This window comes from Aspergillus tanneri (assembly GCF_003426965.1).
Source record: "Aspergillus tanneri strain NIH1004 chromosome Unknown AapTan_3_pilon_pilon_pilon, whole genome shotgun sequence".
NCBI lineage: Eukaryota > Fungi > Ascomycota > Eurotiomycetes > Eurotiales > Aspergillaceae > Aspergillus > Aspergillus tanneri.
The window spans coordinates 3,860,433-3,884,937 of NW_022984630.1; the positions used below are offsets into that span (position 1 = coordinate 3,860,433).

Consider the following 24,505-nt stretch of genomic DNA (forward strand, 5'->3'; position numbering starts at 1 on the left):
GGCTTCCACGAAACTACTCCTCTAAGTAGCGGGGCAGGAATTATTGAGTAGGTTGGAAATTGGAACCAACATTACCCTCTGTTATAACAGTAAATGGACCCCAGCGGGAATGTTTAACACAAGGCAGTCAAGCAGACTGAGCTCCGCCTCCGTCTAACCAAGTTTCGTTTCCGGATGACGAGTACCTCAGGGTTAGTGTCACCTACCTTACATGAGAGACACTGAGGATGGCCAAACTTTGCATGGCCTCTAGGATAAATTCTGCTATATCCAATCACATCACTATATAGCAGATACCCAATTAAGGAAATAGATACCAACTGACCTCCTGCATTCTTCATCTGCAGACGGGATCCAAAGGGGCAAATCCATGAAGGTGCGGCTGGAAACTTACGGGTGGCAGGTGCACGGTCTCGACTTCTGCCACGTTGCACCCCTTAATCTTGGCAACACACTAAGGATAAAGATCTCACCTGTCTCCAAATGTACGGGAGGGTAGTTCTGCTGAAGTAGATAGTCTATAATTCGAGAATCATTCTCTCGTAATTTTTTTTTTTTTGGATCAGACATGTCCTGAAAATGACGGCTATCTTAATCTTTAGTTAATGTCTCCACTGTATATTCGGAAGCTAAACGTTGAGTAAAGAGCGTGGCGGCCGAGGCGATCATCGCCTGGTCATCTGACGAACTTGTTTGACAGCCGAGCCTTGCCATCTGGACGTTTACTGTATTTTTAGTTTTTATTTTTTTTTTTTTTTAAAAAAATACCGTCTCAAGGTATATACCCTTGAAGAAATCGTTGTTGGTTATGGAATGCTTTGTCAAAATACCTACAGGCCTGCTCTAGGCACCCTAGCTATGAAGTTGACATGTTGTGCTATGACTTCAAACCAGTCAGAGGCAGCGAGACACTTGCCAAATCAGGGTGACGCACCTAGGCCCAGTAGCTGTATTTAGAACTCCTATTGACCAACCTGCTATAGGCAAGGTATGCTACTTATCATCTCAGAAGCCACCCCTTGCAGTAAGAATAAGTGGACGGGAAATAAGTTTCAAGAATTCGGTGTGGGTGAGTATAGGTGATGGAGTCGACTCAGTTTCCACTGCGGAACCGGGTACTTTGTTAGCGCTATGAGGCTCAAATACCCACATTTACCCATTCTGTAATAGTGGATCTAGACAGCGGGCGTATTCCGTACGGAGTATGTAGCTACTAACCAAGAGGGGAAATACCTAGGCAGGCATTCCGGACCCTCACCCTGTGTAGGGCTGAAATTGCGTGGGCTCGTTGGTCAAATGATTAATTATTAGAGTACCACCCTGGGCGCTCTTTCAGGACTTTCAGTACTCTTCTTAAGTCTGGTCAGCTTGAGTATAACACCAATAATATGTCCTAATCCGTCAATGTCTTGTTGATCCTGGCTGTGTTTTCCTTGGACTGAGCTCGCTTCCATTCATCCAGAATCAACCCCAGCTCCTTCAGTTCGCTACCTCATGTAACCCTATCTCGTATGAGCCTTCCGCAGCTTTTTCACTTTAGGCCCCATCGTCCGAAAATACTATGCGCCTACCTACTCGGTATATCCCATCATCGTCCTGTAACAATTGAAATGTTTGACGTTGCCCGTCAACTCTCCAGTTTAATCCCCGCTGATTTGCCTGGACAGATTGCATTTGCCAGGATAGTGAGTACTCGATGAGGCTTACTGGAGCAGTTGAACGTTCTAGCAAACATCTGGAAGCATTTTAGCCCCTACCCCCTCATAGATTTTATTTAAATGCTATTAATAATATCTCTAATGCTCTGTGCTCCGGTGTTGCAGTAGGTCTGACGGAGAATGCATGACATTACCATATTCAGCGACCGGAGAATTCTGGTTTCAGAAAAAGCAGAGTCTGTACAACTAACATTTTTTACTTGACACGCTTTAAGGATTTACTCAATCGGTAAATGGATTTGCTACTGTAGATTCCTTGCCGTGGCTACATTAGTGGTATCGTTGGGGGCTCTTCCATCCGTCCCGGGTTACAGTACCAATTGCGGTGACAGCATACCTTAGGCACCGGCACTCGTAAAATTCTACGAGTTGGCCATAAATATCTCTAGAATACGAATTTCAGCCGCAGAGACATGACGTATACGGGATGTGCACCGTGGTTGGACTCGCTGGCTGACAGAAATAGTTTGGCTTGCTTGTAGCTAGGCCTACCAGAGCAGTAATACTGAATACTCTGATGTGTTGTTTCTTAGAAAATAGTTGGGAGTTTGGCAACTTCCTGCTGAAATATTCTAGTATGTTGGAGGACCCATCACTGCGGAGTACCTGTGGATGATTACCTTATGGCAGATAAACATCTTACTTATTTTCCCACATCGACCCTTCAGAACGACTCTTAACTAAGAGACCCCAATTTCGTGTATCCGGCTTATCCGGATTTCGGAGGGCCAGGCTTTGGCTGTATCTTGATATATTTTACGATGTTATATGGCTAAAGTAGGAAGGACTAAGTACGAATAACAGAGATTTGGGTGAATTATTGTGGCCTAGAGGTAAAAACGGTGGCTTAGTACTTAACCTGAATGCTCGGTAAGATACCTCCTTTTTTTTTTTTTTTTAAATTTGCTAGGCTATGACTTCCTGCTGGCTTGCTTGGAGGGCCGAACAATAAACTAGTAAATTATTGATACATGGCTGTACGCCAGTGCTGTAAAACAGCAATGAGAATAAGAATGGCAATTTAATAATTAATAATAAACACGGTTTCCCATAATGACACATGTTGTTAGTCCAACAGGCAGCTAGGATACTATGTTATTAAGGGTTGACAGAAACCAATTAAATCCAATAAGTGGGGAGGCGGTTTTAGTACTCGGGTATCGGTGACTTAAATCCGATCTCCGTGCTCATTAGGAATTCGTTTCCCAAGCCTTCCGAAGCTCGGAGCTCGGAGCAGTATATGCATTATGCAATCATTGAAAGGTAGCGGAAGGAAGCGACAAATTACCTCCTCGTTAGTCTATGGCATCACTTCAGCCAAGCTTCCGTCATGCTTTCCCGGGCAAAATCACCGAGATGATTGGCAAAGATGATGAAAATATGTACTAGTTACATATTGCCGATTGTAACATTGCATTGCGGCTCGCCAGCCCCTCTCTACCACAAAGACACATCAACTGGTAGGTGAGTCAAGCGTGTGTAGGTACTCCGCATTGTTTGGATAGGTTCCATCGTATTTGGGGCCCACTGAGCACATACACAGCCTTGGTAATCCTGCGGGGATCAACACTCCTAGTCATGATGATGTACCCACCCTGTTGAGTACCCACAGCTCCACGTATATTCGCCATTGCTATGATCGATCGATCCCGTCCCGGCCCCGGGGGTTTAGTGAATTGACTTGACTGACAAATGTGCATGTGCGTGGGTTCTAAAAATTACCAATTTTCCGTGGTCTCGTGAACTGACGGTAGGAATCCTCCCGACAGATTGTGGATCGCTAGTACTTGCTCGCTTTGAGACAGTACTTGGCAGAGATATCTGTTTGTGCTTGATTAGATGGGTCCGAAGTGGGGGCTGAGGACACAAGCACTAATTGTCATTTATCCCATACTTCGTTAGGTAAAAGAGTGGAGGGAGTCATTGGCTCAGGATCAAAGACATTTTGAGTGCTGATACCTGTACTCGTCACGCTGCCGTGGCTTTGCTTGGCCAACAGTCAATAGGTATAATTTTTCTTCGCCGTAGCTAGAAGGAGGAAGACAAGCGAATTGATTCTTAAGCCAGGCTACATCGTTACCAAGGGTCGCTTCACAACGAATGCAACTGATGTGGCCCCCAATGTCGACGAGGCTGTGGGTGTGAAGTATTGTGTTTCAGGCGGCTAGCAGTATAAAGGGAGATGGCTGAATTTCTACACTTACTAAAACCACTATGTTGGTGCGCAATGGTGGAAATGAGCATGGCTTTTGTGTTGTTGCTTTAGTTTGCTTTGGCAGCCTGCCTGATTGATGTCTTGAAACTTGGTAACAGCCAAAATCTATAGACCTGTAGACGATACTCTACAAATATACATTTAACAGAGATCATGTCAATAGAGTACAAGTGCAACACTGTAGTGCATCCCCCTAGTCCAATCCAGACGGTTCAATGGTGCCTGTGACATCCAGTTCTCTATGGGCAATATGTCATTGGCCTTGTTACTCAGACCAGATGACCTATTAATCAAGGCATTTGCCGGAAAGAGATCAGAAAACCAATGGTACAACAAGCAGCTAACCTTCTGGCTGCTCCTACCGTGACAAACACTGATTTTGATTCATCGAAACTCTGGCGATATAGCACTTGCTATTTGCCGGAACCACCACGATCACCTTCATTAGATGGTACTAATTCTCATTTTGGATGAGTTAGGTCCATTCAAGCATAATCACCGTTGTGCTGTTTTCTCTGGGCCCCGAGCATTTCAGGGAAGTCAAATTAAGTTGCCTGAGCAGGACTGAATGGACTATGATTTCTCGCTCTAAAATAGCAGTGCTCATGAGATATCGTATAAGTTGGTAAACAAAGAAGAAAAAAAATCATAAAGTCCCAGAATATAACAATATTTCATCTAAATGCAGGACACAAAACAGGATCACACTCCCCAATATTCCAGACATTTTACAGTTCAAGTCTATCATCTACAGAACATAACTAAAGACGGTCAGCATGAAGCCTCAATGGCAAATATTCAACGGTAGAACATACCTCCAGTGATGATCTTCATCACCATACTGAATTCCCTCGATCCAATTTTTCATTTGGAGAGCAATTTCGCCGGCTTCTTCGTTCTCCTTCAAGCCACAGTTCACTGACTGGCCTCGGTAGCTGATAGATCGAACGGGGCTCACGATAGCTGCAGTACCAGAGCCAAAGACTTCAAGGAGCCTCCCCTCCTCGGCTGCTTCAGCAACTTCTGCCATTTTAATCTTGCGCTCGGATATCGTCCAGCCACTCGATCCTAATCTTTCACGAGCAAGCGACAAAACAGAGTCCCGGGTTACGCCCTCAAGGATTGTTCCATCCAAAGGCGCGGTAACCAATTCCTTCTGACCTGTCTCTTTATTCTTCAACGCAATGAAGAGGTTCATTGTACCAACCTCCGTCACATATTCTTCCTCTCCGAAGAGCCACAGGTTCTGTTGGAATCCTCGGGAGGCCGCATTCAGCTGAGGCAGAACACAAGGTGCGTAGTTCGCACCCAGCTTTTTGTCTCCGACACCACCGGGCCAAGCGCGGACAGCATAATCAGTAGCCTCCAAGGAGATTGCTTTGAACCCAGTAGGATAGTAGGGACCAACAGGGCTTGCAATAACAAACAAAAGAGCAGAACCCGGTGGTCCCACGCCGAGAGTCTTCTGGGTACCAATCATCGTAGGGCGTAGGTATAGCGAGTATCCTCGGATGCTGTTGGCGAGAGATCGTCAGCTGTGAGCGAGGTATATGCAGAGAACACACACTTACTCAGGGATGAATCTGTGGTCCAAGCTCACAAGCTCGCCGATCAATTTTGTCAATGCTTCGCCATCAACAGTAGGCAAGGCAATTCGCGATGAAGACTTGTTTAAGCGCTCCATGTTTTTATCGGGGCGGAACAATCGAATCTGACCTTTATTATCCTTGTAGGCCTTCATACCCTCGAAACACTCGAACGCATAGTGGAACACGCAGGCCGAGGGATCCAAGCTCAGGTTTTGGTAGGGAACTATACGAGGAGCGTGCCAACCATTGGAAGCGGACCACTCAATAGAAAGCATATGATCTAGAACGTGATTTGCATTAATAGCTAACAATGCGTTAGGATTACTTTGCAGAATCCACATACCGGTGAAAGTTTTCCCAAAAACAAGGTCCTTAGAAGGTACCAATTCCTTCGGTGTGGTTGTTTTCGTAACTGTGAGTTTACGAGGGTCAAGTCCAGCCAATTGCGAAGTAGTGGCTGGTGTGACACTGAAATTCCTCCGCCATATCTGATTTATCGTCGCTGGAGACTGAACCCAGGTTGCGCGGGGGGTAGCAAAATGGTGCAGTGCCTTGCGGCGAGTCAAATGATGAAGGGACTTCATGGCCGTGATCGAGAATGTGGCGCCTACGGCACACTGATGAAACAGTCAAAGAAAAAAGAAGCAGAGAGAAAAGAGAGGAGAAGAGAAAAGAGATTTAGCTCAATTCGAAGGTTGGGTAAGTCAAAAGGATACTCGATGAACAAGCGGGCAGTGGAGCTTAAAAGCTGAGTATGGGGTTCAGTGACTGTTTTTTCACGAACCCAGACACAACTCCGGCAGCGCCGACGACAACCGATGTAGATAGCAAGCCAATTATAACAATACGGTCGGCTACAATGCCCCACAGAAGACAATTTGTTGTACGCAAGGACCAGCGGGCAGTCGCATTATTAACTAGTAATGTAAACAGGTTATTTCCGCCAGAAAAATGGACGAAATTGCTCCTCCTGTGTTTCGACCTCTCGGCGGATGTCCGACGTCGGAGTAAAAGGCCAAATTACCTCTTTGGGATTAGAGCGACTGAAATAGCAGCTGTGAGTCAGTCCACGTGACATATAGACGTCATTCATTCTGATTCGCCGAGAGTATCCCCTTTCACGTGATGCCCATCCAATGCATGATGTGGTGGATGGCCTCGAGTTCAAAATTAGGCATACCGTGTAGAGTTGGCCCTGTTGGAAGTGTCCCACTTCCGGTTTATTTCTTGCCCTGTGGCTCTTTCATCCATTCTTGACTGCCCTTCCCATATTTTCTCTCCATGTATTTCTCTCTTCCCTATCTGTCCCGCCTTGCTCTATGATACCTCTGTTTTGGCTGCGTCTTGCCGAGGCATACTACCGAATCATTCAGTTTATCGCACAGGATAAGATGGGTTACTAACTCAATCGTTTTTGCGGGGACTATTCTTTACGATCTTAATAGTTGTTATATGGTATCAGTCAGCCAAAGCGAAGAAAATGTTCTCATCTGCACTTAAATCCCTAAGTTCAAACATATCAGCGAACTACCAGATCTCTCCGCATCCCACTGTGGTTTCTGGTCCCTGGAGAATTCATGATGGAAAGAAAAAGTCTACCGGAACTACGGCCTCCATCTTTATATTTGATAAAAAAATCCTTGACCCGCGATCCAATGGCCTTAGCGGTCGCTCCAGTTCCTCTATTAAGAAGTTGCAAGAGGATGTTGTTGAACGTCTGAAACGGGAGGCTGGCAACCTGGCTCGACTTAGACATCCATCTATTCTTCAAGTTCTTGAGCCTGTAGAAGAGACTCGCAATGGGGGACTCATGTTCGCAACCGAACAAATTACTGCGTCTCTTGCAGGGCTTTTGCAGGAGAAAGATGTTAGTGAGGGTACGTCGCGTGTTAGTTCGAGGTCTACCTGCTATATGGTGGAAGAGACCGATGGAACACGAAGACGGAGAGATCTTGAGATTGATGAGCTTGAGATTCAGAAGGGGCTTTTACAGGTAGCGAAGGGTCTTGAATTCCTTCATGAGTCTGCCAGCCTTGTTCATGGGAACCTGAATCCCGAAGCCATCTATATCAATGCCAAATCGGACTGGAAAATTTCTGGTCTTGGGTTCGCTGGTCCTCCCGACTCTTCAGAAACTCATTCGTCACTCCCGCCTCTCGCATTATCTGAAGTGCTTTACCAAGACCCGAGACTTCCTGCTTCAGTACAGCTAAATCTTGACTATACATCACCAGACTTCGTGCTGGATTCGAATGTGACATCCGCCGCGGACTTGTTCTCTCTTGGGCTTGTAATAATAGCCCTCTATAACTCGCCCCATATGTCTCCGCTGCAGACACATTCCAACTCGGCTACATATAAAAAATTACTCAGCTCACCCTCTACAACCCCGTCGCAAGGCAATAATTTCCTTAGCTCAAGCCCCATTCCAAAAGACCTTTTTACGCATGTTTTGCCTAGGTTGATAACTAGACGGCCGGCCCAGCGTTTAAATGTGCGAGAGTTTCAGCAGTCTAAGTACTTTGATAACATTCTGGTATCAACAATTCGTTTCTTGGAATCGCTGCCAGCCAAGAACCTCGGCGAAAAATCGCAATTTATGCGTGGACTTCAACGTGTACTCCCCGAGTTTCCTGTGTCCGTCTTGGAGAGGAAAATGCTTGGCGCGCTGCTAGATGAGACGAAAGACCGCGAGCTTTTGTCTCTCATTTTACAGAATATATTCGCTATTTTGCAGCGTATCCCCAATGCACGTCGTATAATTCCAGAGAAGATAATACCTCGATTCAAAGAGGTGTTTCCGACAGGCAAAGGGACTCAGCAGGGTCGTGACTCGAATCGAGATGCCGGTCTTATTGTCGTCCTTGATAATATGAACATTCTGGCAGAAAATTGCTCCGGCAAGGATTTCAAAGAAGGTTGGTTTTAGCTTCCATTGACAACGTCTCTTCCACATATTAACCATAGCCTCACTAGATATTCTGCCTTTAATACGGCTAGGGTTGGACTCACCCACTCATTCATTAGCGGACGGTGCAATAAAATGCCTTCCGGTTATCCTGCCTGCTCTTGACTTCAGTACTGTCAAGAATGAGGTATTTCCACCGATCGCTGCTACATTCAGTCGAACAAATAGCCTTGCCATAAAAGTTCGCTGTTTGGAAGCCTTCACTGTACTTTGCGGAGGTTCTGTTGGTGAGGGACAGCCAGAAGATGACCTGTCTGGTATGGCTCAGAAAAGCCGATTGCAATCAAAATCGTCCATCCTCGATAAATACACGATACAGGAAAAGCTCGTCCCATCACTGAAGGCGATTAAGACGAAGGAGCCAGCTGTTATGATGGCAGCTTTGGGCGTGTTTCGGCAGGTTGGCACAGTTGCTGACACTGATTTCCTTGCTATGGAAATTCTCCCGATTTTATGGAGCTTCAGTCTTGGCCCCCTTCTTGACCTACATCAATTTGGAGAATTCTTGGCGCTGATTAAAAATATCTCATCGAAAATCGAACGTGAACAGACAAAGAAACTTCAAGAGCTTTCCTCAGGAGGAAACTCGAGCGGATTCCAAAATGGCATCGACGGCTCTTCAAAGCCCTCGAACCTTATGCAGTCAGACATAGATTCTACAAGGGATGATTTTGAGCGCCTTGTCCTTGGGCGTGGGCTTGCGGGCTCATCTGATCAAAATATGGGTCCATGGGGTAGCCTGGTTTCCGAAACGCCAGCTACTCAACCACATTCTCAACAGTCAGTATCCAAAGGAATGCCGCGGTCGTCAAATATTACAGGCTCGGTGGGGAGGGCCGATACTCTATCGAGGCAGCCTGGTTTTAATGCCCGGTCCATTACTCCTGATTATAGTTTGAACTCCTTTCCATCCCTGGAGCCGGCTCACACACAGATATCCTCAATGGCACCAGAGTTCCCTGTCTTGCAACCGTCATCTGCTTCCGTAGGCGTGTCATTTTCTCCGAATAGTCAGACCCATGTTCAGAGAAAGGCCATGTCTGGTCCAACCCTAGGAGCACTCGCCAGCATGAAGACTACGGGCAACTCCATGTCCGACTCCGCCCCACAGCCCACAGCCCCGAACTATTCTGCGTTCTCGATCCCACCGCCACCGTCATCACAAACCACAATGGGGTCATTTGCAGGTGCAGGTCCTGGAAGATCCTCCTTCGTTGGGAATACTACGTCAAATTCTTTTCTACAGAACAATACCCCCATTCCACAGGTATCTCAGAAGCAAGGGCTTGATAAGTACGAGAGCCTGCTGTAAGTGGTGAGAAAATCTAACATATTCAGGAAATCGGCAGGGAAGAAACGTTTTGGCGGATCAATCCATTTTGTCTTTCGCTCTATATTCTACGCAAGTGAACGTTTTATCTGTTCCAAAAGCGTACTTTGAAGTCTTATGTCCACGATCATGCATTATATCCCTATAGGTTTGAGCAACGTTTGAATACTATGCACAAAAGTTCTCCATATCTCGTATAGAATCTTACATCTCTTCTATCACTCTCGCTTCTTGAGACACACGTAAGACTTTGTATAAGTAATTTGTAAAAATAATGGAGTCCCCACTCTTGCCAAGCAGTTCAGTGTGCAAGACAGCTAGCTGCCCGAATGAGGAATACTGCGGAGGTGGCTAAGGGAGGAACTAATAGTATCCCTGCTCCCCAGCTCCAGGGATGCTCGCTCTTCAAAACACCCTAAGGCGCCTGCCGTCGTGTCATAGTCATTTTGTCTCTCCCCACCGCCCCTCGGAATCCTTACTCCTCAATCGCCTTTCATCTCTACGTCACACCCGACAAGCCGACTCCCCAACAGACAACACACCCTCAACCTCGCATACTACACCTTCACTCACACGCCATAAATGCACTATGGATGACAAAATTAAACATAACTATTTGGCTGACTCTCCTCCCACGGTAGTCTGCCTAGAGGTCAAGCCACACTTCGATAACCTGAAGGATGTGAAGCTGAGGAAATACGCACACTATATGAGCCGGTTCGCCTCTCTTGTTTCACTGATGCTTTGTTTTCGGATTTGATATAAGTGGTTGACAATAGAGATATTGGTTCACATGTAGAGCGGCATTTGAAGGCACGCGCGTCACCTTACGTCAGGTTTCTCCCGAATCAGAACCAATCTACGACCTCATTATTTCCCTCTACTGGGCCTGCCACGGGGACTGGACTAGCCTTGCCCGTAAAACAGGCGTGCGCGATGAAAACCTCCGGTTTTTCCTCGAATACTCTGCTCAGTTCCTTGGGAACTGCGGTAATTACAAAGGCTTCGGCGATTCGAAGTTCATTCCTCGATTGCCTTTAGAAGCTTTTGAGTCGTTATCCTCGATCACGCCAGAAACAGCAGCAGCCTTTAAGAAAGCTAACAGCACGGGGGGTGGTATTTACGAGACAGGGGAACAGTCGCTCATGCATCTTGGCTATCCGGAAGGCAAGCACATGACTACTTACTATCCCGACTCACCATCTATAACCAGAGACGAGATCACGGCCATTGGCGATATCATGGAGCAAAAAGGGTTGCCACTAGAGAATACGAGACTGAGGAAGACCTTATCCGGTGATTTTGAGCTATTGATTGCTGCGGGAGTCTCTTCGCCCCCTTCCCGAGATAGGGACCTTGGTGACCTTGATTCCTTCGAGCTAAGCGGGCAATTGAAAGGAAAGAAACTCCGTCTTCTTTTCGGTGACCATATAGAAGAGATGGCAAAGATCGCTCACTGCATCAAGCTTGCCGGACTCAATGCAGCGAATGAAAGTCAGAAGCGGATGCTGGATGCTTATGCTCTATCATTTGGTGCGGGCTCGATTGAAGCGTTCAAGCAGAGCCAACGGATATGGGTGAAGGACCAAAAACCGGTTCTGGAGACAAATATTGGATTTGTGGAGACATATAGGGACCCTCATGGCGTGAGGGGTGAATGGGAAGGGTTTGTTGCACTGGTAAGTGATGAGGGCTAGGTTCCTCTGAAAAAAAATCCATTTGCTAATTAAAGAACATCTTTAGGTTAATATGGAGCGTACACGAGCTTTTGGGGAACTTGTGGACAGTGCGGAGACCATGATCCCCAAGCTCCCTTGGAACAAAGACTTCGAAAAGGACAAGTTCCTTAGTCCAGACTTCACATCGCTTGAAGTCTTAAGCTTTCAATCTTCTGGCATCCCGGCTGGTATTAATCTACCAAACTATGATGATATTCGACAGAATTTAGGCTTTAAGAATGTGTCTCTTGGCAACGTACTTGCGGCTAAGGCTCCTAATGAACCAGTTCCGTTCGTTACTGAGAAAGACCTGGAGCTGTACCGGAAATACCGCGATCCTGCATTTGAGGTCCAGGTTGGCATCCATGAGCTTCTTGGGCATGGAACAGGCAAGCTACTCCAGGAGACCGCCCCGGGCGAGTATAACTTTGATGTATCAAATCCTCCCGTGAGTCCAGTTACAAACCAACCGGTATCCACTTGGTATAAGCCTGGCCAAACATGGAGCTCTGTGTTTGGTTCTATTGCTTCATCCTACGAGGAGTGCCGTGCGGAATGCGTTGCTATGGCACTGTCCTGCGACTTTGACATTCTGAAGATCTTCGGGTTTGGCGATGGAAAGGAAGACCTTATAAATGAAGCCGGAGATGTCCTATTTGTGGCATATCTGCAAATGGCACGTGCTGGTTTGGTTGCGCTGGAGTTCTGGGATCCCAAAACGCAGAAATGGGGGCAAGCTCATATGCAGGCTCGATATAGTATCTTGCGAACTTTCCTCGATGCCGGAGGCGATTTCGTCAAACTTGCTTACACCAAGGACGACCTGTCTGATCTAGAGATTCATCTGGATCGATCCAAGATACTGAGCCATGGACGGCCTGCGGTGGAGAAGTACTTGCAGAAGTTACATATCTACAAGAGCACAGCAGATGTAGAAGCGGGCAAAAAGCTCTATGATGATATCACCTCAGTCGACGAATGGTGGGGCACTAAGGTTCGGGATGTTGTTCTGAAGAATAAGGTTCCCCGCAAGGTATTTGTACAAGGAAATACCATATTGGAGGGTGAAGAAGTGACACTGAAGGAATACGAGCCTACCCTTGAAGGCTTGATACAGAGCTTCGCTGAGCGTCATGTATAGTTGACATAACAGTCATTTCGAGCACATAGTTAGCAGTCATAGCATTTTCCTTGCAATATGATTTATTAATGGGAGCAGAGGTATGCCATGTCTCTAGTCTAGTTATGTACCTAGTGTAGATAGTAGATACCATTGCTGCATAGTGGAAAGCATTCTATATACACCACACTATATAAATAAAAACGTAGAAGGAGAGGGGGCAACAATTTAGCGCAAAGTGGCTCCTTTAAAAATTTTGGTCTTCTCTCTGGCTTGATATGGCTGAACAACATTAGTAGGTACTGTAGTTTCCTTCCCCAGGGTGGCAGTATTTAGATCATGTGATCACCATATCCACGATCGCAACCAACATTTGTATATCTTGTGTGTCACTAAATTAGAGGACAGAGAAGATAGTAGGCTAACTAGTGGCTAGTCGGGTAAGGAGGCAGTCGTAGATTGACTACAATAGCCATAGATAATGGTATAACTAATATCTTGAACAGCCTCTCCGCCGAGGCTTTTTCATCCAGCTTGCCGCTGCCAATGTTCGCTCATCTCTTAAGCGCCTCCGTCCATCCTCTCCTCCGCCCCGATCTCACTGGTTGTTGCGGTTGGCTATTTTCTTCGACATAGGTTATTATTCCATCTCTTTAAGATCGTCCTAGTCACGGCTTGCTTTGATCCCGCCTCTTGCATCTCACATGTTGTGGCACAGCGTTGATCACGATAGACACGGTAGGCTCATCTCGCCCATAATCCCCTATGATACTTGCTAATCTACTGAACGACAGAGCGCCTTGAGTCTGGATCCCTTCCGACCATCTGGACGACACCAACGGCTAGGTTCTCCTGAACACCAACAGGAGCATACTGTTCTACGCGCTCCCTGCAAGCTCGAGACTACCCTCAACACCTTGTCGTGGCATTCAGGTTCTCCTGGCTCGCCCCGCACGGCGCGGCCGCATCATCAGACGGACTCCATAGTGGAGGAGGACGACTTCTATACCGCTCCACCGCCGCATCCCCCGTCCTCGGAGGCTTCCTCCTCTAGCCTTCCTTCGTCACGTCCCCCGCCGTTCTCGTCCCTAATCTTCACACCTGTAACCGACGCCAATCGCGCTAACGCTACAGCTCCCCAGCCCGGGTCGGTGCCTATCTTAAATCCTGCTCTGTCATCAAGTGAGGGCGAACTTTTGGAGCCAGATCCTTCGTCATCGTCTTTAGTGGCCGAAACAAAAGCTTCTTTTCCCCCAAATCCAAAAGGGGAACCCCTCGGCAAGGCAGCAGAAGACGGAGAGCCGCCTCCGCCATATACTGAAGGTTCTAGCCCCATTGAATCATTCACATACGTTATGGCTGCAGCAGGCGGCGCGTCAAGTATTATTACTCAGGTACAGCAGGCGGGAGGGCCCCCCATAAATACACTGGGAGGTACGATTGTCTATTGGCTGTTAGACCTTATCGGTAGAAGGATATTGGCTAATTGACTTGCTTCACTGAGTAAAACAGATATTGGGGGAGATGAGCATATCACTCTTGATCTTCGGTAACCCTTTTCTTCCATTCCTCCTCCATAAAGCTATTCTAATGCAATCTGCAGAGGAACACGGTTCACGCTTTCTAGAGATGAGCTCTTGACGCTGCCAGAATTTGTTCTTCTCTCTCTCTTCCCAAACGGCCTGCTTCCGGATGGTCACATGGGCACTTTTCATGAGGGAGATATCTATCCTGTTGATGTACGTGAGAGATGTTCCCCTTGTGTTCTACCTATCAATGTATATGTCGTATGACCTGGACATTTTTGACATTCTCCTTCTCCCTAGTATGACCCCGCGTCTCTCCAATACATGTTGGACTTCTTTCGTTCTGTCGCCCAATCTATCCCTTCGTCCTCACCATCCGCTTCGACGTCTCCAGATCTAGACATGTCTTCCGACTCTATGCAGGGTTCGGCAAGAGATATGCTGCAGGACCGGGCTGGAATCATAGTCTTACGCGAGGATCTCGATTTCTATGCCATACCGCCACGCCCTGATATCGAACACGCAGAAATGATGGAGGTCAAACGTGCAGCAGCGAAAGCTTTATTGAAACAAGATGGGATATTTTCAGGCTTAAGGAAAAGCGACGAGGCTGGTTCTACGGAGCAGCATTTGATTGAAATGCTGACTGCAGGGTAAACATAGCCTTTCCCAATGAACCACGCCGAAGATGCTGGAGCTAATTGATTCACATATGCTAACCGTTCCCAGTGGTTTTGATCGTGATGATCGATGGGGACACCGTGCCCCTGAGCCAAATAAGGCAGTGATTTGTAGCCTTGCATTGGCGAAGCTTCGTACCGACATTAGAGGTGACTTGTCCAATAATAACGCAGTAGGAATGGCACAGAAACTCTTATTGTTTTGGAGAAAGCCAGCCAGGCGATGCTGGTGGGAGGGTGTCGAGTTAGAGAACGTGGATGGCATTGAGGGCACAGTCAAGATTTGGATCCGTCGGGTATGGACCTTGGAGATGGTAAGTCCCCATGGACTTTGTGCGCGGACAAGTTGAAGTCAGACTAACTGTTCTCAGAGCGTTATTGGACTTCGGTAGCCGAGGGGCTGCCTTATGGTGTTTCTCCGTCCACTTTGGCTTATTTTCCATTTCATATTATTTTCATTTCTTTTTATTTCCCCCACTCACTTGCACTTGCGTTTCCAATTCGCCTTTGCTATATGCCAGATAAATCGTTTCTATAGCGTTTCTCTTCTTCCGTGGTTCTTTTCAGCCTGTCTTGTGCGTTGTTGACGATATCCCGATTGACTAGTTTCGAGTCTTCAAATGCAGGCAAAGGGGACCGACGTGTCAATTATTGGGTGCTAGCGTGGTTCTGTTTATAAATACGCAGCCGGTCGGCCTTTGTACCATTGGTATTTTTCTTTTTTCTTTTTGCCCTTTAACCTATCATATTTTATTTCTCTGGCCCTTGTCCGTTGGCGGACTTATATTATTTCCTTTTGCATTAAATGAAATAGCAGACTATAAACAACTTACAAAACTGCACAATGCTTCTGCTAGAGACCTCCATCTTGTCCATTGTGAGCGAAGTAGGAAATCATTATTTTCATCTGCGTATATAGGCATTTCCCGGTTGGGAGGGTCGTCTCACGTGACGCAAGTCAACTGTAATAGGACTAGCGCAAATGTTCTACTGGGAAAACGCGAAGCAGCAGAATAGGCGGAGCTTGAGCGCGATCATCGTGAGAGGCGCTGTGGCATCACTCAGTAATCTAAAAGGCTGTTGAACTTACCAAGTCAGTCACGCTGTCCCTCGAAGCGGACTTAACGGCGCTGGATTCCCCCAGTCAATCAATTTCCGCATTCTTTTATCCACCCTTTCACCGATCCAGTCGAAGGCCTTTTTGATTTCGCGGATTGAAGCTCCCTGACTAGCTCTGGAAGGGACATGTTTCTGTCTTCTTAATTGGTCAACATGTCCCCTCTTAGAGGCTATATTACATCTTATCCCCCGCGAGTGCGCCAGTATGGGAATGCACTCCTCACTCCTGTCATCCCTCCGAGCCAAGTCGGCCCTACACCACGAACGACAAAACGAGGGACCGTTGCGATCAATTATGCAGAGGATGGCTTTGATGATGATGATTTCGAGGATAGTGAAGGGCCTCGGCGGCCCACAGGACTGAGGAGTCTCCGACGAGAAGAATCGACATTTGAGAAAGTTCCTCTCGCGGAGAAGTTAGGGAAAGAGATCCATGCTCCCGTTGAGGTTCAAGGTGTATTTCGAGATTGGATGATTAAAAGGATGTTACGACCTGCGTATGTGCCAGTGATCTCTGCTCATTATTCTCAAAATACACATTGGATATCTGTTTTTGTCTGTCTTGATATTTTCTGTCGCAAACGTGCGCTGACCCATAAATTTCTATCATTTAGTTGCGCGGACCAATTACAAATCCAAGCACAGCTACCTTTAACACTCATACCTATTCGGATTGATTTGGAAGTTCCAGCGCATCAACCATTGGAACCTTTTCCCCTGCCACGGACTGTCGTGGATCCAGCAATTAATCCTACATTACCTGGGTATAGGCGTCCCGACCCCTTGCCTGCCTATCGCATCAAGGATACCTTCCTTTGGAACCTCCACGAGGCTCTAGCGACTCCAGAGGAGTTTGCAATTGGGTTTGTTCGCGACATGGACTTGCCCAATCCACAAGCCATGACTATGGCGATCAGCAACCAGATACGCCAACAGTTAGAAGAATTTGCCGGGGTTGCGCTTCATCCATTGTTCCAGAGTACACAACCAAAACCTGCACCAACTTCTCAAAATAGCCTCTCACGAGAGGTGTCCATGACCCCGGCCTTTCCTCATATCGCAACGCCTGATAGCAGAGCTAATGCGGTCACGGTTACCAAAGAACCTCTCGTTAACGATAGTATTCTGAACCCTGATGATGCATATCGGTGCTTGATACATTTGAACATCAATTTGCAGAACAAGTTGTATACTGATAAATTCGAATGGTCACTATTACACCCTCCTGGTATGGCAGAGGAGTTTGCCAAAATTACCTGCGCCGACTTAGGTTTGGGTGGAGAATGGGTCGGCGCTATCTCACACGGCATTTACGAGGCTGTTTTGAAATTGAAGAAGGAGGTTTGTGAAAGTGGCGGGCTCATCAGTGGCATAGGAGGCTATGGGAACGAAATCGATAATCAAGCGGCCAATGGCACCGAGGCGGGCTGGCGTTATGACCCCGAAGGTCTTGGCGATGAATGGGAACCCAAGGTAGAAACCCTTTCGAAGGAAGAAATCGAAAAGCGAGAAGGCGATCGTGAGCGTCAGATTCGACGCTTGAGGCGAGAAACGGCCCGATTCTCTTCCACAGCGGGAATTACTCCGGAGGTTTCCCGACAAGGCAGTGGGTATTTTGATGTTGATAGTGAAACCCCACTGGGTCGAGGCGAAAGAAGCAAACGAAAAAAGCGTTTCCGCAGCCTGAGCCCAGGTGCGAGGGGAGGCACCCCTGGTGGGCGAGGCACTCCCGACACCGGCTCAGGAGCGGGTTACGGCGGTGGCGGTGGTACACTACCTGACTGGTTTGTCCAAATGTGTACTTTATTTTTGGCTTGTATGACTGACCGTCTTTCCAGGGAACGACAGAATTGGCGATGCAGCAACTGCATGGTCTGGGGTACCGCCGTCTGGGCAATGCGGGATGGCCCAGCCGGTACAAAGGTAAGAGAAGAAAGCAAGTCTTTGCTGAAGAATGACGTTGGCTAATTCCTTGTTTCCAGTCCCTGTGCCATAACTGCGGTCTTTTGTATGAACGAGACAAGGTTGCCCCAGAATGGTCGAGAGATCTACACCGACACGACGTGCCTATTGGCCGATGATGGATGACCAAAACCCTGTATCTATCGCCACCAAATCTCTTCTTTCGGACGAAAGAGGTGGGATTTAACCTGGTACAGGCTACCAAAGGCTCGGTAAACTTCTCGCTAATTCCTACCAGAGTCATCTCTTATCACTGAAAGGGTCCTCAATGACTTCCTGTTCAGATATGCTTGGTCTGTCTCACCTGAATCTTGGAACCCAGTTGTACTATGTTTAAATCCGGTCATGACATCTTTTAATGAATCCTTATAGTCCAGATTCTATTCACTTTTCATGCCACTTTCTATGAATTTTTTTTTTAAAAAAAAAAAGAAAAAGAAAAAAGAAAAAAATTGGAAGAAAGATACACCATATAGGGATTCTTTCCCTCCTCTTTCTCCTTCCTTTGATCTACGTTTCTTATTTGCCATGTTTTGCTACTTTATGTATACTGGTTGCAATGACTGATGGAAAGCTTCGTCTTTTTGACCCTTTAAACGCCCACCCATTTTTCCTTCAGTTTTGTCTGGTAGGAACTAAGATGAGTATCCGATTAATGTAGTCCAGAAAGATCAACGGAGATATTTTATTTTCATATCTTTCGCATAAATCAAGAGAAACATTACATCAAAATTAAACTTCAAAAACACTGGAAATGCACCGTGGGGTGTGGGGCTATGATAGTCCAGTGTATATATGTTTGTCTCTCCAAACCATTCCCTGCAGATATTTCTAGTCCAATTCTGCTTGTGCCATGCATATAGCTCTTTTTTTTTTTTTTTTTTTTTTTTTTCCAATGGGTAGAAGGTTTAATGTTATAGTGAGCAACAAATCCTAAGTTAGACCCGGGCACCCCAGCCAGCTCCTATACTTGTTATTACATCAGTACCAAAGCTCAAAAATCACAGTCCCTAACCAAAAAAAAAAAAATTAAAGAAATAAAAATATACATCCTGAGTGCGATCGTCTCTTCCTGTCTGTATCACCAAGTGGTGTATCTTTCCTGCCGAGAGTTCGACCCGCACGATGATGTTTCTGCTCCCTTCAACTTTGATTCTACGGAGGTGGGGGGCGATTTGTACGGTACAGAGCCACACCAATGGCGGCCGCTATATCTGCGAGTCTGGAATGGCGCTGACTTTGTGCCATCTGTGTTGTAGTAGTAGCAGAGAGAGTGGACGTCGATGGGGATGCGCTGAACCCCTGGTGATCTGTGACGTTGGCAGCGGAGGGCAGCACGATGGAGTTCCCATGTCCCACAATGCCGATGGATGCGTCAATGTGGATCGTCATGCGACTTTTCTAGTCCTCCTCGTCGCCGACCTCGCTCCCTGTATCATCCTGGTTGGGAATGTGCCGAATACTTGACAAATACGGCGATGAGGGTGTCGTTCTCATCGGACTCTGTTCCACGATTCCCGTCACTTCGGTCAATGTATAGGAATCATGAAGAAAAGAAACAGATGGGGGAAGCATTTTGAGGGAGTTGTCTAAGACTGAAAGAGGGAACAGGAGTGTAGTAAGTTGTGGAAAGAGATCGGGAGCATGCAAGACGGAGAGTTATGAGACTCTTCAAGGACCCGGAATCCCAACTAATATTTATGACTACCTAATTATGACAAGTCTCATCACGGAATAGTAGAATACATCCCACCAAGTAAATGTAATCAGGGTAGACGCCTAAAGATTGCGCTAGTACAAAGCCATCAGTCAAGAGAGTAAGGAATCATACGTCAATAGGCCAACCACCCGTAAGACGACAATAGCCCAATAGTCTGACAAAACAGACAACATGCATGCAATATTGGCTCCAGCACGATAGTTCGCAGACCAATAGATGGGAGTGCTGCCTAGCAACAATGCTGCGAGCCCCTTATTGTGGCAATAGGAGATTTAATGTCACCCTGATTGGTGGAGGGGAGATGGCAGGTCCCGGTCTGGTACTTTCACCCCTCGGTCAATCCAAAGTGTCTATACCATGTGATTAAGAAAAGAAAATGATTCCTCTAGTATAACGTGACTCAAGCTTTTAGTCCAATCCTTGCGCCTCAGTATTGTTCAAGAAGGGAAAGGGAAGGGGGATGCGAGATGTGTGTGAAGACAATAGAAAGGCGTAAAACGATCGAAGACAGGATATCAAGCAATACAATGCATTTAGGCCCAACGATCGCCATATGCCCAAGAAGAATGTAAGGAGTTGCCATCTCCTAAGCCCTGGCCATTCACCGAACCCGAATAATGAAGCTCATCGTTGAATGTCTCGGCTTTAGTTGACTTCACTTCTGCTGGAATGAATGGGCGTTCGTGCTCAGGATCTAACTAATAATAAATCACATTGGTCAGGATTCTGATTGATCATCCCCAAGATTGAGACTCAGCCCCGTGTAGAGAGAGTGGCGAAGGAAGCCTCCTTCTGACCCTCGAACTTACATCTGCTTGGTGGTGTATCATGGCCGTAACTCCTTTGGTCTGCTAGTCCTGAAGTAATTTCCTGCTGTGTTGGCTGCTGGCCTTCAGGATAGTATCTGCCACCAGGGTGTAAAGACTGCGAAGTCTGGATACTAATTAGCACAAACAAAAACCGGTATTAAGAGTCTGATTATACCAGCGTTCGGGACACGCTAGTCGAAATCCCAGAAAATCACGAACTGGTACTGACTTCGCGGAATTCGTCTCCCTCGACATGGACTTCGCGATCCCGTATACGGCGCATCAACGCAAGGAAATTGCTTTCTTTAAATTTCTGGCTTTGGTCATGACTGACACTCTGCAGCAAGTGTCCCGCAGTTCTGGCGAGCTCGTCCGCATTATTATTATGTGCTTGTGTGTCGCTTTTATTGGTCTGGGGAATAGTGTCCGATCCAATTCTAATGGTCTCTCCAGGTTCAGCCACAGCAGACGTATCCAACTGGATAGTGTTGTCAGAGGATTCTTCAATTGTATCTTGCGTAGACCCGATATCTTGCGACATCATGTCCGCTTTCGCCTGTTCAAAAGCAGCTTCAAAAGCAGACTCATCAAATACCTGTGTTGCTGGTTGCTGGTTGCTGGTTGCTTCCTGAGCAATTGGATGAGCATTCACAGAAGCTGCATGGAAGGAATGGCTCGAGGCAAAAGCTGGATGTAACCCTTGCTGATGCCACTGCGGGGTAGGGTCCGGTTGTTGCTGTTGTTTCAAAAACTCATTTTGCCAGCCCTGTTGCGGAACAGCCGACGCGGAGGCCGCTAAAGGTCCTCGATGTTGGTAGATTGTATGTGAAGGCCCTGATATCTGTAGCCTTTGAAAATCGGTCGCCCAATTTTGATTTTCTGCGAAGCTTCGTATCGCATGATGTGAGGAACGTGCAGAGAAGGGTATTGCTGCGTGTTGCAAATTGGGAACCGGAGTGTCCACTGTGTTGGACTCAAAAGCAGCAAACTCGTGATCTAAAATGCCCTGGTTGAGACTCTGAGAGCGGAAGCCCTGAGTTGGGGGGAAAGTCTCAGCTAAAGCTTCAGCACAAATGAGAGGGGCTGGCTCACCTGCGAAGACGGTTGCCGCGAAACCAGTCTATCTTGCTGAAGGGTCCGGTCAGCAGACGCATGTTTCTGGAGGTTTTGAAGAGCATTTGACGGGCCACACAATGAATCGCTCATAATGGTGGCAGAACGAGTGCCAGACTGGAGGCCGATCGAGGAACAGATTATTATGCAATATGCCGGAAAGCGAGTCAATGATCAACAAAGCCACATCAAATGCAACCAGTCATGTAATCGATCAAAATAGCTAGATATATGTGAGGGATAAGATACCTTGGGCGCTGTGGTAGGGAGAAGAAAGAGCGCAAGAAGGAAGTAGCAAGATGTGTGGAGTGGCACCTGGGGTAAGCCAACCGAGGCCGACCGAGGCAAGACTCACGTGCCGAAAGGGGGCTTGACTGGGCCGATAAGATAAGATCGTGGTGCGGCTCTGCAAAACGACAACTTGGCTGCTGCGCTGCCGCTCATCCACTGCCGCCTTGAACACCCCCCTTCCCAATTCTGTTCTGTACATACCAGAGAACTTTGGCATTCCCACTCATCCATTGTGACGTGATCATTAAAAAGCGCTAACCGTGAGATTCTTGCACGGTAACGCGTTGGGCAACTATGGTGCGTTTTTCTCCTTTCAATTGATTTCTAGGACATGGTGGTATTGTCTTGCCTCCTATATGCTAACATTTCTACGTGGCGCATAGGCAGCTGCTCAGGTTATTTCCAATTCGGGGCATGATGATATGATCGTATGTGCTTAGTTCATCCATTATGGGATGTAGTCTCGACCTGCGCGAATGCTGACTTGTCCTCTGTCACAGCACGATGCCGGTCTGGATTACTATGGCCGCAGACTGGCGACATGCTCGTCGGATAAAACAATAAAAATATTTGAAATCGAAGGCGAAACACACAGATTGATTGAAACTCTGAAAGGGTAAGCCTCGCATTGTCTTTAGTGTGTCCGGCTTCCCGACTCCTGACCTTGTGCGAAACAGACATGAGGGCGCAGTGTGGTGTGTCACATGGGTATGCAGTATCTTCCTCAGATACTCTCATTCTATTCCGTTGAAATGAGAATGCGAACTAATGGTCCTCCTACTGGACTCTGCAGGCGCACCCCAAATTCGGCACAATCCTAGCCTCTTCCTCGTACGATGGAAAGGTGCTCATCTGGCGTGAACAGCATCAAAGCACGACTTCCCCTGTTGCTGGCAGTTACTGGACAAAGGTTTTTGATTTCTCTCTCCATACTGCATCAGTGAATATGGTCTCCTGGGCTCCGCATGAGAATGGATGTCTTCTTGCCTGCGCTTCTTCGGATGGCCATGTCAGCGTTCTTGAGTTCCGCGATAACAGCTGGACTCACCAGATCTTTCACGCTCACGGAATGGGTGTAAATTCCATCAGCTGGGCCCCTGCAGCGTCTCCTGGTAGTCTGATCAGCTCGAACCCTGGACCTGGCCACCAACGAAGGTTTGTTACCGGCGGAAGTGATAATCTGCTCAAAATTTGGGACTATAAGTATGCACATCGCGATTCTCACTTCTCACGCCTAAGAAATTACTGATATTAATTTTACTCAAATAGCCCGGAAACAAAAACCTATAATCTCACTCAAACTTTGGAGGGTCACTCCGACTGGGTCCGAGACGTCGCTTGGTCGCCGAGCATACTGTCCAAATCCTATATCGCATCTGCCTCGCAAGACAAAACGGTCCGTATCTGGACTTCCGATGCATCGAACCCAGGCCAGTGGACCAGCCAGCAACTTGAGTTCGATAGCGTCCTTTGGAGGGTTAGCTGGAGCCCCAGCGGAAATATCCTTGCTGTTGGTGGAGGAGACAATAAGGTCAGCCTGTGGAAGGAAAACCTTAAAGGGCAGTGGGAAAAGGTAAAGGACATCGAGGAATAGTTTCTCCTTACTCCTCTAGCCCCTCTGTATCTTTTAGATCAGCATCTCATCGTTATGAGTTCGCCATAATGGATTAGAATGAATCTCTGTTTCGCATCTATCAAACCTGCCTAGTGCCAGCGGCATTTGAGATTAAAAAAGAAAAAGAAAAGAAGGGAGTCGAAAACGCATATTCAGACTCGAGAAAATAAAAGGGCCCCTGGCTGTCGTCTCAATCACGTCAACTTATTGTCCAATCACCATTTCCCTGGGTACCTCCCTCATAACCATGGATACAATAGCAGTTGGATTCTAGGTCGAGAAGATGCAGGTCTTGAGGGAAAACCAAGTAGCTTCATCGCTCTGGAGAGGAATCTGTTCACAGTTTGGATCGTACATCGCAAAGCATATACGGTGCCAGTCACGAAAACCCGCTTGAAAGATTGGAATGGGCTTTATAAAACCTCGCACCCGGTATGTTGAGTCGTCAACAGACCTTTAGATGGTCTGAATCCTATGTGTGTTCAGATTCTAATGGACTGAGAACGGGGACGATTGTATTGAAGATTGGTGTCGAGTTCAAGTGATCAGACTCTAGCCTGATCTAGAGAGACTAAATTTTGATTCCATTAGCTCTCTCTACCTTCTCCACTACTTCGTGCTACACACCATAGCTTCAACTTGCATCAAGTGTGTATCCTGATCAGCGCTATACGTCGGATTTCGAGGATGCTGTGGGTTTCCGAGTATGGATGAACGCTATTTGTATGGTAGCATAGCTAACTTCTTTCAAAAATCGATTCATGGAATGGAAAAGGTCTATATAACTTACATTAATATCCCAGCCTATCAGTGTCGTGCTCTGTTCTTTCCTTCTTGACGTTTCCTTCTGTTTCAGGCATGCCTGTTACAGGCAGTCCTATATAGGAGTCCTAGACTGTGGCTTCGTTGGGATTTAAAAGACTTCGAGCCAAAAATTGCAAATTTGCAAGATCTGTTTCAAATCCGTATTTTCCAGTTCAATGAATGGTCTATGAATATTGGTCTGGTAAGA

The 24,505-nt window shown here is 46.9% G+C and overlaps 7 protein-coding genes across 7 annotated transcripts; 5 read left to right on the forward strand and 2 right to left on the reverse strand.

The window, feature by feature from the left end:
* Positions 1-4,681: 4,681 nt before the first annotated feature.
* On the reverse strand, positions 4,682-6,106 carry BAT2 (branched-chain amino acid aminotransferase, cytosolic; the record flags this gene model as incomplete). The annotated part of the gene is made up of 4 exons (XM_033569765.1): positions 4,682-4,694; positions 4,749-5,447; positions 5,505-5,802; positions 5,866-6,106. The coding sequence occupies 4 exons, from the start codon at positions 6,104-6,106 to the stop codon at positions 4,682-4,684; spliced, it is 1,251 nt and encodes a 416-aa protein (XP_033428571.1).
* Positions 6,107-7,002: 896 nt separating this feature from the next.
* ATNIH1004_005106 (putative protein kinase Scy1) lies at positions 7,003-9,802 on the forward strand (the record flags this gene model as incomplete). Its single annotated transcript, XM_033569766.1, has 2 exons — positions 7,003-8,440; positions 8,499-9,802. The coding sequence occupies 2 exons, from the start codon at positions 7,003-7,005 to the stop codon at positions 9,800-9,802; spliced, it is 2,742 nt and encodes a 913-aa protein (XP_033428572.1).
* A 607-nt stretch (positions 9,803-10,409) lies between these two features.
* ATNIH1004_005107 (dipeptidyl-peptidase III) lies at positions 10,410-14,211 on the forward strand (the record flags this gene model as incomplete). Its single annotated transcript, XM_033569767.1, has 7 exons — positions 10,410-10,537; positions 10,620-11,499; positions 11,564-12,673; positions 13,165-13,294; positions 13,377-13,396; positions 13,453-14,092; positions 14,171-14,211. 7 exons carry the CDS (start codon positions 10,410-10,412, stop codon positions 14,209-14,211), a joined length of 2,949 nt encoding a protein of 982 aa, XP_033428573.1.
* A 297-nt stretch (positions 14,212-14,508) lies between these two features.
* On the forward strand, positions 14,509-15,256 carry ATNIH1004_005108 (putative general stress response protein Whi2; the record flags this gene model as incomplete). The annotated part of the gene is made up of 3 exons (XM_033569768.1): positions 14,509-14,837; positions 14,914-15,178; positions 15,236-15,256. The coding sequence occupies 3 exons, from the start codon at positions 14,509-14,511 to the stop codon at positions 15,254-15,256; spliced, it is 615 nt and encodes a 204-aa protein (XP_033428574.1).
* An 880-nt stretch (positions 15,257-16,136) lies between these two features.
* SFH1 (putative RSC complex subunit Sfh1) lies at positions 16,137-18,064 on the forward strand (the record flags this gene model as incomplete). The annotated part of the gene is made up of 4 exons (XM_033569769.1): positions 16,137-16,480; positions 16,598-17,767; positions 17,822-17,906; positions 17,966-18,064. The coding sequence occupies 4 exons, from the start codon at positions 16,137-16,139 to the stop codon at positions 18,062-18,064; spliced, it is 1,698 nt and encodes a 565-aa protein (XP_033428575.1).
* Positions 18,065-20,685: 2,621 nt separating this feature from the next.
* Positions 20,686-21,680, reverse strand: pex20 (the record flags this gene model as incomplete). The annotated part of the gene is made up of 2 exons (XM_033569770.1): positions 20,686-21,507; positions 21,567-21,680. The coding sequence occupies 2 exons, from the start codon at positions 21,678-21,680 to the stop codon at positions 20,686-20,688; spliced, it is 936 nt and encodes a 311-aa protein (XP_033428576.1).
* Positions 21,681-22,172: 492 nt separating this feature from the next.
* sec13 (GTPase-activating protein SEC13) lies at positions 22,173-23,472 on the forward strand (the record flags this gene model as incomplete). Its single annotated transcript, XM_033569771.1, has 6 exons — positions 22,173-22,175; positions 22,262-22,306; positions 22,379-22,494; positions 22,556-22,586; positions 22,672-23,081; positions 23,148-23,472. 6 exons carry the CDS (start codon positions 22,173-22,175, stop codon positions 23,470-23,472), a joined length of 930 nt encoding a protein of 309 aa, XP_033428577.1.
* Between the last annotated feature and the right edge of the window lie 1,033 nt (positions 23,473-24,505).